The 13,570-nt window shown below is 38.0% G+C and overlaps 1 protein-coding gene across 1 annotated transcript; it reads left to right on the top strand.

Moving 5' to 3' along the window:
* Window positions 1-2,170: 2,170 nt before the first annotated feature.
* On the top strand, window positions 2,171-2,777 carry LOC131425577 (histone H2A-beta, sperm-like). Its single transcript, XM_058587573.1, has one exon. The coding sequence runs from the start codon at window positions 2,189-2,191 to the stop codon at window positions 2,597-2,599; it is 411 nt and encodes a 136-aa protein (XP_058443556.1). The 5' UTR covers window positions 2,171-2,188; the 3' UTR covers window positions 2,600-2,777.
* The last annotated feature ends 10,793 nt before the right edge of the window (window positions 2,778-13,570 follow it).

The raw sequence follows: 13,570 nt of genomic DNA, 5'->3' as shown, positions 1-13,570 counted from the left end.
CATACTGGAATGGTTCGGTCGATGTAGTAAAAATTGTAATTAACTAACATTTCTCGCAAATATTTACACTACTTACTCTTTGGGGGTCACTGTTCACCATTTTCAAAATCGAGTTTTTCACACTGGTTGTCACGTAGGTTGTTTGACGTTTGATCAATTCACGTAAATCTTATGTTATGACCAGAGATGCCATTTATACAGATTAATCTGTGTTATACAGATTTTTACACACGCATACAGAATACAGATTTTATAGATTTTCTCAATTTAATACGGACTTCCCCAGAAACAAAAAAAAAACTTTTTCGTATGAGCAATCTACTAGTAGTTGATTGCAGTGACAAGAAGCAAAGTATTGGCATTACATTTCTTTTGTGGAATTTTACCTTTCTGTTCCAACAGACAGATGGAAGAATTATTGCTCATTGAATCTACCATTCTACAGCCATAATGTGTAGGAATAACATCTTTTAACATAATTTTATTGTTGAAATTTAAGTTTATTGGTCAATACAGATAAATACAGATTTTTCATACAGAGTAATACAGATTTCCTATGAAAATATCTAGCATCTCTGGTTATGACTCTATTCCCTGTAGGGGACGTTCGTATAACATTCATTTTTGTCACGTAAAATATTCAATTTGACATTTGATACCATTTTACGTGATTTTCCAAGTAAATCAAACGTAAATTTTTATTTGAGTGCAGAGCCTGACGGCTGCGTGAAAAACACAATACGAATGGGTTTTTTTTGCAGTGTGGCTTCGGCGATTGAAGTTAGCTTACCTCCGATGACAGCAAGTTGAAAACAAAATCAACTGTGGCTTACTATCAATCACGTTTCTGTTGTACTTCTGGTTGTACTTCGATCGAATCGAAATATTTTGCTCGAATGCATTGAATTTGCATTCTGTAGTTTGATCCTGTGATGCTTTTGTATGAAAAAACTCGATCGCGATTTGGAATGCAATATTTCCTATTCGTTCGAAATAATCCAATTTGAACGAAATCCAAAATCGGGGTGAATTTTCAGATGGGAAATTTTGCTTTCGGTAAAACTCAGTCGTCTCGCGATAGGGCGGTGAAAGTTCAAAACACAAACCGGAATTGATACTAGAAAAAAATTAGCTAAATCGTATTTGAATAAAAAACTCATGTTAACTAACACAACTTCTGATGAGTCGAAGACGAAATTTAATTAAAATTTTAAACGGTTCCGTGCCCCAAAGCACAAAATAAGGCTTACCCCTGTATGAGAATATTCTTATTTTAAACTGAGATATGGTTGTTTCAAAGCACATTAATTATGCTTAGAAAATTTTCCGTCTTCTAATGCTGGTTTACCAGAATTTATTTAGCTTTGTCAATAATGACATTTTGTACTTCCTACCCAGCAATTCGCGATCCGACTCGGAATATTCGCACCGGATTCAGAGCCCATCTGGAAATGATAATGAACTGCAACACTATACAAACATGATCCAGTCCATTTCTAATTGGAAAATGTAGTCTATTCGACCTACCTGATATGAATACGTTTTGGGAGATACAGAGTAAACCAAGATTGCTTAAAGACGGAGCTTGAAAGTGATTCTCAGATCATGAAACTTCATGGAAACATGTGTGGTTACAGTGGCTCAGCGTATTTTTTTCCCACTTTTTTTATCATTGTTTTTGTTCTGACAGTGCCGCTTCCATGTTCCAACAAGATTGCAATTCCAATTCGATTCAACTGCGCATCAGTGGAACAGTTCACGGAAAAATGTGGCTTTGAGAATTTGTACATTTATTTGTTTACAATATTTTAAAATACCACAGGTCAAGTTCTCGGTAACCCAATTCTACAAGCATTGGAACAAAAATCAAGCAGTTCCCAAATAAACATGCGTCCAAATCTTCATTTGCATTACATCCTTATTTTTTCATGAACACAACCTCGTATTCACCACACGGCTAAGCAGGTCCGGGGAAGAATTTTACCACGCTCGTTCGTAGCCAAGACGACATGTGCGTTCATGAAACGAATCCACACACATTTTCAAACAAAACCGCCTAAACTTGTATGCGAGTTCGTCATCAAACCAAACCAATCGACCGGCGGGCGCTACAAAAGCACTCACCGTCCTCGACTCTCGACTCAGTACAGCTCTGAACATCATCCTGGAAATCTGGTAAATCTGTCCAATGATGGAAACCCGAGCCAACAACGGTGGTCGGCACAGTAAGACAAACCGACGACGAAGATCTCGTTCGGTTCGAGCGAACCTCCGCTTTCCGGTTGGCCGTATCCATCGGCTGCTGAAGACCGGAAACTACGCCAATCGGATTGGAGCCGGTGCGTCCGTGTATCTGACGGCTGCCATGGAGTACATTGCCACGGAGATTCTGGAACTGGCGGGGAACGTCGCTCGTGATTCACGAAAAGTTCGCATCATCCCTCGGCATCTGATGTTGGCCATCGAACTGGATGCCGAGTTGCGTCAGCTGCTTGGAAATGGGACTATTCCGCAGGCCGGAATTTTGCCTAAGTTGTACCTGCTGCCAGCCGGTATGTCTCCCTGGCCGGGGAAAACAAAGTGCTCGAGTTCTACGTAAAAAAATCGAACCGATGGAGAAGCTAGAATGAAAGTGTAACAGAAAAGGTGGAAATGAATTTGACGTAGTCTTAAGTGTTACAGTTCGGCTTTGTATGTATGTTTGTCGTTGTTATTCAGTATTATTTAATAAAATGAAGATAAGAACGAAGATTTATCCGCGTTCTGTGTGAAGCTACCAATGCTGATAACTAGCTGTGTTGACATCGGGGCCGATGATTGATTTGAAGATCAAATGAAGACAAACAATACAAGGATCAGGGAGAACCAGTTTCGCAATGAATTTAAAACTTTGTCATTAATGACAAGACGGAAGTGAAAAATTAGCTTCCTAAACTATCTCCTTATAGTTAAAATTATTTCGGTTGCATTCCTTCTGAAGTTAAAGCAGTTTGTTTTTCGGCACAAATGAAGTATAACAAAATTGCGCGTGAAATGAAAAAAAAAAACAGTTTTTACTATTCCAAGAGTATCGCAATAGTGGTCCTTATTACCGTTCTCACTTCCACTTTCACTTCACTTACATGTCACTTCATTCACATGTTCATAATGACAACAAGTTCATCCAAGTAATTACATTTGTCTCTGAAGCGGCTTCCGTAATTTAGACCCAAATTCACTTCACTCGATTTTCACCGTGAAGTGATACCGATAATAAGGGTCACAATCACTTCACTTGGTTTTCACCGTGTAGTGATACCGGTAATAAGGGCCAGTGTCTGAAATCAACTGAAATGACTTTAATGCTTCGTGGGATTAGACAATAATAAACTAAATTTTAAGCAACAATTCTAAGTAAATTTTACTCACTTATTTTAAGAACCACTGGACATGGAGCAAAATTGCTCAATATCGTTCAATCTATAACTTGATATATTTCCAAACATAAACAAACGTTGTCATAGTTACGAAGCCTGTAACGACCAGACGCTTGCTGTTTTGCTTCAAATGACGACTGGTCTGAAGCTGACAGTGAACTATCGCAGCAAACGGAATCTATAAATATATGCTGTAACTTATGGCCGGCTAGCCTCGTCACGAGACCCTTCTCGTTATCACAGGGTCGGCAACCGCGATAGGGAAACTTACGAAGAGACCCTCCAATCTCAACTTGGCCACGACTCGACAGCAATCGTACGGGGCACGCAAGAAATGTGGCAACAGAACAATATTACGTACCGTTAAATTTAAGAATTTATTCAGGATATATGAAGCAATTAAAGAAATAAAGCAATTATAAAAACTTGACTCACTGGTCGTCGCGTCGATGATGGCGGATTCCTCGTGATGATGTCGAAGAGGCTCAATGGCTGCCGACTACCTCTGGTCGGACTCCTCGTGGTTTTTCACCTAGCACTCACCCCTATTCTGTACGTCGATCGATTCGAAATATTCCGATCGAATGTGCAATTTCCATTCTGCATTCCGTTCGAGTTAGGTATGAACTCGAATATCATTCGTTCGAGTTGTTAAATTCTCGAACATTACTCGATCGACTTGCGTTCGTATTACTTCTGTTCGGTTTAGAATCGTTCTAATTTGTTTGTACAAGTGTGATCGTTTTTTTTTTACCAAGAAATGAATATAAAAAGAAAAAGAACGTGTAAGTAATGTTGATAGCTTTGACAGTTAGTGTTCGAAATTTCAAATGTTCCGAACGAATCATACAAGTCGAACGGAATAAAGAATGCAAAATTCGAACTCGAACGAAAGAATAGAATCGTTTGTATCACAAATCCGTCGGATTGCAGAATCGGGGTGACCATCTCCGATGGAAACGATCGCGGATGGAGCGACTCAATTTAGAGCGGGTTTCACTATTGGCACGGATTATAAATCTCGCTTTTCCGCACTTTTAATTCCGTACTTCCCGGCGTTAACACAGGCACTTTTATCGCGAGGTTTTATCGGATACCCGTCTCGGGGTGACGCTTCTGTACACCCAATCTTATCCCGCACTTCCGAGCTTTATTTTTTTCTCACCGGACAAAACGATGGCACTTACGAGGTGTTATTTAATTTGAGATCACTAACAATCGATCTCCGCGAACAATCACCCACTTAATTTTTCAAATAAACGACGCCTTTAGCGGTCGGACTTTTAGGCTTTCACTGAATTGACTTACTTTCAATTGGTCTCCAGGAAAAAACAGGACGCGAATTAGGCAGAACAGGGCTTTTATAGTAGAGATGGTCGGGTATAGAAATTCTTATACCCGAACCCGACCCGTACCCGAGTGATCAGCAAAAAAAATTACCCGTACCCGACCCGTACCCGATTAAAAATTTAAAAAATTACCCGTACCCGACCCGTACCCGATCAATAATAAAAAAAATTAACCGTACCCGACCCGTACCCGATAAAAAATAAAAAATTTTACCCGTACCCGACCCGTACCCGACTAAAAATTACCTGTACCCGTACCCGACCCGAATGAGTAGTAAAAAGTTTACCAAAATTCAGGATGGAAAAAATAAAGTGTTTTAGATAGCGAGCTAGATAGAGCGTATCAGGCTCTAGTTTGTAAGTAAAATACATTAAAATGCTTGTTTACATTTAAACATATAAATACACTGTGAAGCATGAATAGATTTCCAATGTCTTTGGTACTTTATACTCATTTACAAATGTCAACAAAAGGGAGTAATATCTACTCAAATTTTTCGAGAAGCATATTTATCCAAAATGTCGTAATACCCGTTGTATTCAATTTTGGGTAGGTATGGTTTTTACGAAACAGTGCGACTTTTGATCCAATTCTTTAGAACCACAAGTAAGCGTGCTCATTATCTTGACACACAAATAAAAATTCACATTAGAATCACTTGAAAAATCACGAACATCCCCTAAAATTAATAGAGTATCATAGGTTCGTTTACGTGAATTGACCAAACATCAAATAATTCACGTGTATTCCCGGTGTGAAAAAATCAGTTTTGAAAATGGTGAACTGTGAGTCCTTCAAGTGTAAGTAGTTTGAACATTTGTGAGAAATTTTTTGTCGTGAATACGACTTACTTTACTATGGGGCGCCTTTTCAAAATTAACCCTCTGAGAGAGTGATAAGTTTTTGATCGTGAATATCTCGCGTTGTATCTAACGAATCAACAAAATTTTTGCTACATGCCATCGGAAATATGATCACAATTTTATGATAAAATTTTCAGTTGCGTGACATAATCTCAAACAATTCAAAATTAAAATTTTCTTAAATGTTTGGTATAAACAAGTATCAAAGAGGATAATTCATAAGGCGCGTTTGACTTTCTCGTATTTTTAAAGCTCAAAGCTCATAGCTCAGTGATCTGTGAAAGGATTTATATAATCTAACTACCAATAGAATTAAAATTTTTCAACTTAAACGTGTATAGCAACATCATTGAAGTATTTCTACAGTACACTATTTAAAAACCTGTCTCATTTGACCCATGTCAACACCAGCCAATCAGAACGCGTTCTGAGGAGGAGAACAAAATATCTGCTGCTGTATAACAAATTGTTCGAGAAAAATGTTCCGAACAGTGCTTAATATCGTAGTGAGTTCCACAATTTGGTCTTTCTGAAAGGCAGAAATGAATCCCGTACAGCATCCTGATAGTTTCTTTCAATCAAATGCAAATCCAAAATGAAATAATCGACATTAAAATTCTATATGCTGCTATTTTTATAGCCGTTAGGACCGCCTATTAGTGAAAAAGCTACAAACGAAATCACGTAAAAAGAAACCTCTTAACAAAAATGCTATCTGTTTGGATTCTATCGCCAATGCGAGCAGATGTATTGTTTATCGTTTGCAAAGCTAGTTTCGCTTCCGACAAGAGCGATTACATCACAGCTGCCAGTTGTTTGCATTGGTGAAAAAACAACGAAAAGAGGACAACTAAAAGTTTCTAAAAGTTTCCTAAAGAACTATTAGGATTTCTTCTTCGCAAATCGAAGGTAAAAAACCTCAGTTTAGTGCAAATCTAGAACTGTTTGATTAGATTTGTGCACTTTTTGCTGTGTGAAATTCACAGTAATCGAGATCAAGTGAAGCCTTCTTTGTTTTTGCGAAAAATGCGAAAAAAGGGAATGCTTGCATAATTTATACAATTGATCAACTAATTGATATTCGGAAGTGTTAAGGAACATGTCAGTTGTTTTCGTATTCACGACATCCAGTTATGTCTCTGACATTACCCACCCGCCTTTTTTGGTTACATTTTTCTACTACAAAGCAAAATGAATTATGATTTTGATTTAAATTAATCTGTCAAATATGCCCGTTTTGTAAGCCTCACAAACCCACACCAACGATGTTAACGGGAGCTGGTGGTTTTTACAGCCATTGAACTTCTGTTCCACCTCCCTTGGAACCCTCAACGAGTGAACACGGTGATAATTTGAGCATTTCGCGTGAAAAGATTTTCACCCGTACTTTTGCGACTGTCACGCATCGAGATTTTCAGTGAAAAGAAACGTAAACTAACTCGACGTCAACATTTCAAAAGGGCCTAAAAACAATTGACAGATTTTCTTTGTTTACTTTCTCTTTCGACTATATCTGCGTTATTATACAAACGTTCGTTACATATTTGGTAATGTTGGAAACATGGAGATATTATCTTTCATTCTTCACGAATACTTTGTAGGTACACGTGAAAATTAAGGAGATATTCACAAAAGAGAAAGTAAACAAAGAGAAACTCTCATTGGTTTATGTGCCCTTATGAAATGTTGACATCAAACTGGCAATATAGCTCAACTTGCTGTGCCATCAATCGGTGTCATTTCAAGTGAGGTGACACCAAAGATAAATAATAAAGACATGTACGTGCATATAAATATTTTTGAAAAATGTGGTTCGTTCCCGGTACCTTCTGAAATGACCGCACTCACCGCTTGGTGGAGCGCGAGATTAATTGCATCGTTATCATTTCAACCAAAGTGTGCCATAAAATCTTAATATATACAAATGAGCTACCGAATCGAAAGGGTTCTCACGGTTTGACATTTGCATTAGGAATGTAGGATGGGAACTCAGCAGTGCAACCAATTTATCCCCATTGTTGCCAGTTTTACGGAGGACCGAAGATGTGCGCCAAAAAAAGATCGTGACTGTCATGTCTGGAAATTCGTTTGTGGTGACACCACAAACGAATTTCCAGACATGACAGTCACGATCTTTTTTTGGCGCACATCTACGGTCCTCCGTAAAACTGGCACTAATGGTGATAAATTGGTTGCACTGCTGAGTTTCCATCATACATTCATTATGCAAATGTCAAACCGTGAGAACCCTTTCGATTCGGTAGCTCATTTGTATATATTGAGATTTTATGGCACACTTTGGTTGAAATGATAACAATGCAATTAATCTTGCGCTCCACCAAGCGGTGAGTGCGGTCATTTCAGAAGGTACCGGGAACGAACCACATTTTTCAAAAATATTTATAAGCACATACATGTCTTTATTATTTATCTTTGGTGACACCACCCAGAAGTGAAGAATAAGAAGAACTTCTATGCAGATTTTCTGAAATAAATGTTCATGTTTTTATGGGTACAATCCTAATGATTTATATGTAAATTTTGAAAATCTCCAACCAATATTTTAAATAACAGTTTCCTGGTATCTGAATGTGATATGAGTACTACACTACATTTTATATATTATTCAAATAATTTTTAACGGGATTGTGCAATAAACAGCTTTAAAATGGCAGTCCATTAAAACCTACGTGAAAAGTAGGGTCTGGCCGCAACATCTTAGAGCTGTGTGTCTTAATAAATATGTTATAAAAAAGTAGGGTGGAAAATATTCACATAACTTTTCACGTAACTATGATTGATCGTTTTTTTTTAAATGAAGAAAAGAAATGTTTTTTTCTGGAAAAAGATGCCAGTTTTCAGGTCTGGTTCTAGGTGCGAATGTCAAAACCCCTTGAATCAAATTGTTTATTTTTCGGAACAACTGTTTTGCAAAAAAAAATTCTCGTCAACGTGTAAACATATTTATGTAAAGTACAAATGGTCGGGTAATCGATCAGAAAAAAAAATTTACCCGTACCCGACCCGTACCCGAGTGAGTAGTAAATTTTTTTACCCGACCCGACCCGTACCCGAGTAAGCAGTAAATTTTTTTTACCCGCACCCGACCCGTACCCGATTGAAAATAAAATTTTTTACCCGTACCCGACCAAAAACCCGTCGGGTACGGGTACGGGTCGGGTTTCGGGTAAAATACCCGATACCCGACCATCTCTATTTTATAGCCAGTGAGTTTGCCCTTCGGATGTTGGGCCGACACAATAGCCCTCGCTCGGCAAACAATATTTTATTCTTCGGCAGATCATGCGATCATCCGAATTGCCGCTCGGTCGTATATTTCGGCCCGCGTATCGTACAGGTTGGAATCTTCGATGTTCTCAATACGCCTCAAACCAGAGAGTCCCCTACCGTCCCTAATCTTACAGCTTCGAATTTCGAAGTTAGTTACTCACCTAACTAGCTCCTGATTGGCTGTTGGTATGAGCAAATGGTCGCACTTGACGACACATGGAATATTTTTGCCGCTCTGCTTGCATTCAAGATTGTTCTCTTTTTCTCGTACTAGCATGATAACGAAATACTAATACCAACGCCGTATGCTTTCGATCGTATGAATGGTCTCACTAGACGGTACAAAAGTTCTTTTTACCGTTCTGTCTGCAATTTGGATCTATTGTTAATTTTTTTCCAAATGCGACGCTACGACGACTTACACGCTCTCGAGCAGATATCAAAATTTAATTCAAAATAGATTGATACTTTGTCTTGAATTTTATCTTTATATAAAACTAACTTTTTCTTGCGTGAAATTTATATTTACCGACAATAATTTAGTTTAGCAAAACTGACACCCGGTCAATTGCTATAGGGTGGAACCTTGCCAAAGGTTACAATGCATCGAAACATTGTTTTCTCAGTCAACGCCTAGCTGTGGGAGAGGCAAGTAGTTTGACTAGCGAATGGAAGACAAAACTGTGTGCGGTGTGTGTATGCCATTTTCCGTCTGCTGCACACCGTGTTCGTTTCAGTATATTGAGTACCAATAAGCTGTAGATTTTGATTCTCCGGATACTAGCAGGCTAATTTAGAACTATGGGTGATAAATGTTTATGACCTGATTTGAAGCGCTCATATCTCATTGATTTGTTGATACTCCTTTATGGTATCTAGGACGGCTTGCTCGTCCAAACGATCTTTCTGGAGATAGATGGGGATCACAACTCTTATTTCCCCGGGCGTCAAATTTCCTCGGTACGCCACTGTATATAACAATGTTTGGAAAAGGATCAAAATAGACTCGATTATTACGAAAGAATCTAATTGTCAATTTTCGCTTAACAATCTGTGCGCTTAAACTAGAATTAGTTTTGATGTGAATACGTCTTTCTTTACTATGGGACGCCTTTTCAAAATTCGTCCTAATTTTACTATCTGCACGTTTCGTCTTAGACTTGTTGTTGGTTATGTGCTCTAGCACAGAATAGGGTTAACCCCTAAATGACCATCTGAATCGGCCAGTATTAGCCGAAACTTGTTCTCGTTCGGCACGTCAGGAAAGACTGAGCACTTCGGTGCTTACTACAAGTGTGTTGCAAATAGCAATAACTTTACCAGCTGCTTAGCGGTTCAAATTGAACTGTTTAAGTTTTCAGTAAGCGAGTCTAAGGCGAAACGTAAAGATAGTGAACAAATTATCAGTAATCGCGTTCAATTTCTGAACACTGGATCTGGATTTGGGCATTGAATTTTGAATTGAAGTCTGGAACTGCATTCTGAATTTAATTTCAGTTGCAGAATTTAATTCCAGAATACAGTTTCAAAATTTAGAACTGAATTTAGTTGCTTAATTTTTGTTCGGAATTCGTCAACTTAGAAATTTCTGGAACAAAATTCCTAAGTTGAATTTGAAAAAAAAGACGGGTGGGTAATGTCAGAGACATAATCGGATGACGTGAATACGAATAAAATGAATGGTTCATTTGTTGATATTGAAGAATCTGAGTTTTGAACCTGGATTTTTGGAAACAAATGTTGAAGCCGACTGAACTAGAACTGGATTTTGGATCTGAATTCTCAATTTTAATGTTAGAACCAAATTCTAATCCTGCACTTAACTGAATTCTGAACATGGATTCTGTAGTGTATTTTAGAACTGAGTTCTGGAAATAGAATTGAATTTTGAATCTGATTTATGATCCTAGATTTTGGTCTGAAGTTCCAGAGCTTCAGTTTCAGGATTTTGATACTGAATTCTGAACTCCGGACAGAAACTGTGAAGCCGAATTCTGGTCTGATACGCATCTTCAGTTCCAGAATTCAGTTGAGTTTTGAAAGTCTAGAATTCATTTCTGAAATTTAGTTCGAGAGCCCAGGTTTAGAATCGAGACCATGATCTCAGTTCCAGAATCCAGGTGTAGAATCAAGTTCTAAAGTTTGGTTTCACCTACAGATTCAGAATTCTGGAACTCGATTCTGGACGAGGAGCTGAAGTTAAGATCTGGATTATGGAAATCTTAATCTGAAATCCAGAACTGAACTCTAGAACTGGATTCTGGTCTGAACTGAAGGAGTCAACTACGTAGGCTAGAATGAATGAAGTATCAATTTTTTAGCTTATTCAATTATGAAATAGTTAGGAAAAATGCAATTTGAATTATTTGCGGTTACCTCATGCTACTGAAAATTCTGTTGAGAGAAAACTATGTTAAATGGAACAAATGATAAGTTCTTAAAAGGCGCTCCATAGTATTTACGTCAAAAATCCGAGAAAAGTATGCGAAATTTTTCTAATTAAAATCTATTAAACTGAAAGCTTAACTAAACTTCTAAAAGTTCTTTAGATAACATTTAGAGCCCATTGAAGGGCTGATTGCAATGCAAACGACCAGCAGCTGGATGACGCAATCGCTCTTGTTTGAAGTGAAATTCACACTGCGAACGATGTAAAAAAAACCGCCACGCAGCAGAACTGAATGCTTGATTCCGTATCTGGAACCTAATTCTGAAATTTTATTTAGAAACTGACTTCTCGATACTGGAACTGAAACTGAGCTGTGGACCTCAACAAACCGAAATAATGCACTTGCTTCACTTCCTGTTCAGTCAACTGCGCAAACAAGAATGAACGAAATATATCAAGTGTTAATCTTTTAGACCTATTCAGTAGGTAACGCAGAAATGAAATGTTGCTGACTACGTCCAAACCGTCGGCTCGGGTACGAGAAACACGCATCATAAGTTTTCTGCTTTGATACTCCTTGATACCAAACATTTCAGAAAACTTTAGTTTTGAATAATTTGTGATTATGTCAAACAACTGAAAATGTGATCATAAATTGATGATCATATTTCAGATGGCATGTAGCGAAAATGATGTTGATTCGTTAGATACAACAAGAGATATTCTCGATCAAAAACTTATCACTCTCTCAGCGGGTAAATTTTGAAAAGGCGCCCCATAGTAAAGTAAGTCGTATTCACGACAAAAGAATTCCGGAATTGACTGTTGAACCAGAGTGTCTTGAATACAGTTTTAGAATCTTTTTCCTGATTTTTTCAGAGTTCAATTCTTACGTTCAGTTTCAGAATTTATTCCCAGATTCTGCATTTTGGACCTAAATACGGAACCTGGAAGCAGATTTTGGAACAGAGTTCGAAGCTTGGATTCTGAAAATGAGTCTAGAACGTAAATTTTGTTACTGAATTCTAATCTTATTTCAGGTTCCGTATTTAGTTCTGAAAATCAGTTCCAGTTCATGAATCTTTATCCAGAATTTATATTCTCTAGTAGATAACACATGGGCTGAAAAGTCCCGGGCCTACCAAAGAGAACACGACCTTTTGGTTCAAAATTAACTTTATTTATCTACGTAATCTCCATCAAGAGCAGCGCAATCATTCCTGCGCCGCTCTAATATTTCAATACCACTTTTGTAGAACGATTTACCTTTGGCTCCAAAATAGGCCTCAGTTTCAGCGATAACCTCTTCATTGGTGCGAAATTTCTTACCGGTGATCATTGTTTTTAGGTCTGCGAACAGCCAGTAGTCGCTGAGAGCCAAATCTGGCGAATATGGTGGATGTAGGAACAATTCGAAGTACAATTCAACTGCTCAGAATCATCAACACGTTCTCGTTTTTGGTCAACAGTGAGCAAACGCGGAACCCACTATGCAAAGAGCTTTCACACAACTTCATTTCTGGAGTTACCGACTGCTACAAAGAAAGCACGAACGAATGTTTTGTCTATACTCTGTATGAGTTGAACTTGGAACATTGACATGATTGGAATTTTTATTTTTACAAAATTTTACCTTTTTTATACTTATTCTGGTTATATTTTGTATGTAACACCCTTCAAGCTGTCGAATGCTCACTTTATTTTTCTATCTTATAAATTTCACGGGAATTTAATGGTTCACTGTTTACATAGTATTTGCAACTAATAGATTGGTTTGATCCTGGCAGTGGCGCCCAAGTCAGCTTACCGGACATGGAGCTCAGCTTGGTTTTTTTTTTGCTCACTAAACCAACGATGGGGGCGACTGTTTTGCCTCGGGCGCCAAATTTCCTCGATACGCAAGGGTCGGTACGGTACGACAAGCTAGCATCTACTGATTGGCTACAGGATGCAGTTTTGATTGGCTATAGGAACCAGTTTGCTCTATTCAATGATGAGTATAAACAAAAATGGTCGGGAACTTCATTGAAATGACATCCCAGAAACGAACGAAATACGTAACTGAACCTAACCCATCGTTCACAGTGTACATATGCGGTGCAATATTTCATAGCAAGTTTCGAGCGTATTTATCTTCGTGTGATCGGTGATCTAATCAGTTAATTTTTTGAGCTTTCACATCAGCTGTATACGTTTTACAACGTATTCTTGTTCTTGTCTTGTTAATGATGGTTGAAGATAAACGAAAAATCCTTGGAATT

This window comes from Malaya genurostris, chromosome 1 (assembly GCF_030247185.1).
Source record: "Malaya genurostris strain Urasoe2022 chromosome 1, Malgen_1.1, whole genome shotgun sequence".
Taxonomy (NCBI): Eukaryota; Metazoa; Arthropoda; class Insecta; order Diptera; family Culicidae; genus Malaya; species Malaya genurostris.
The sequence above is the reverse complement of the archived record's forward strand: the minus strand, read 5'-3'. Positions and strand labels throughout refer to the sequence as shown.

Excerpts from the sequence above, each read along its gene's own strand:
- LOC131425577 (XM_058587573.1), top strand. The coding sequence starts at position 2,189 with ATGATGGAAACCCGAGCCAACAACGGTGGTCGGCACAGTAAGACAAAC.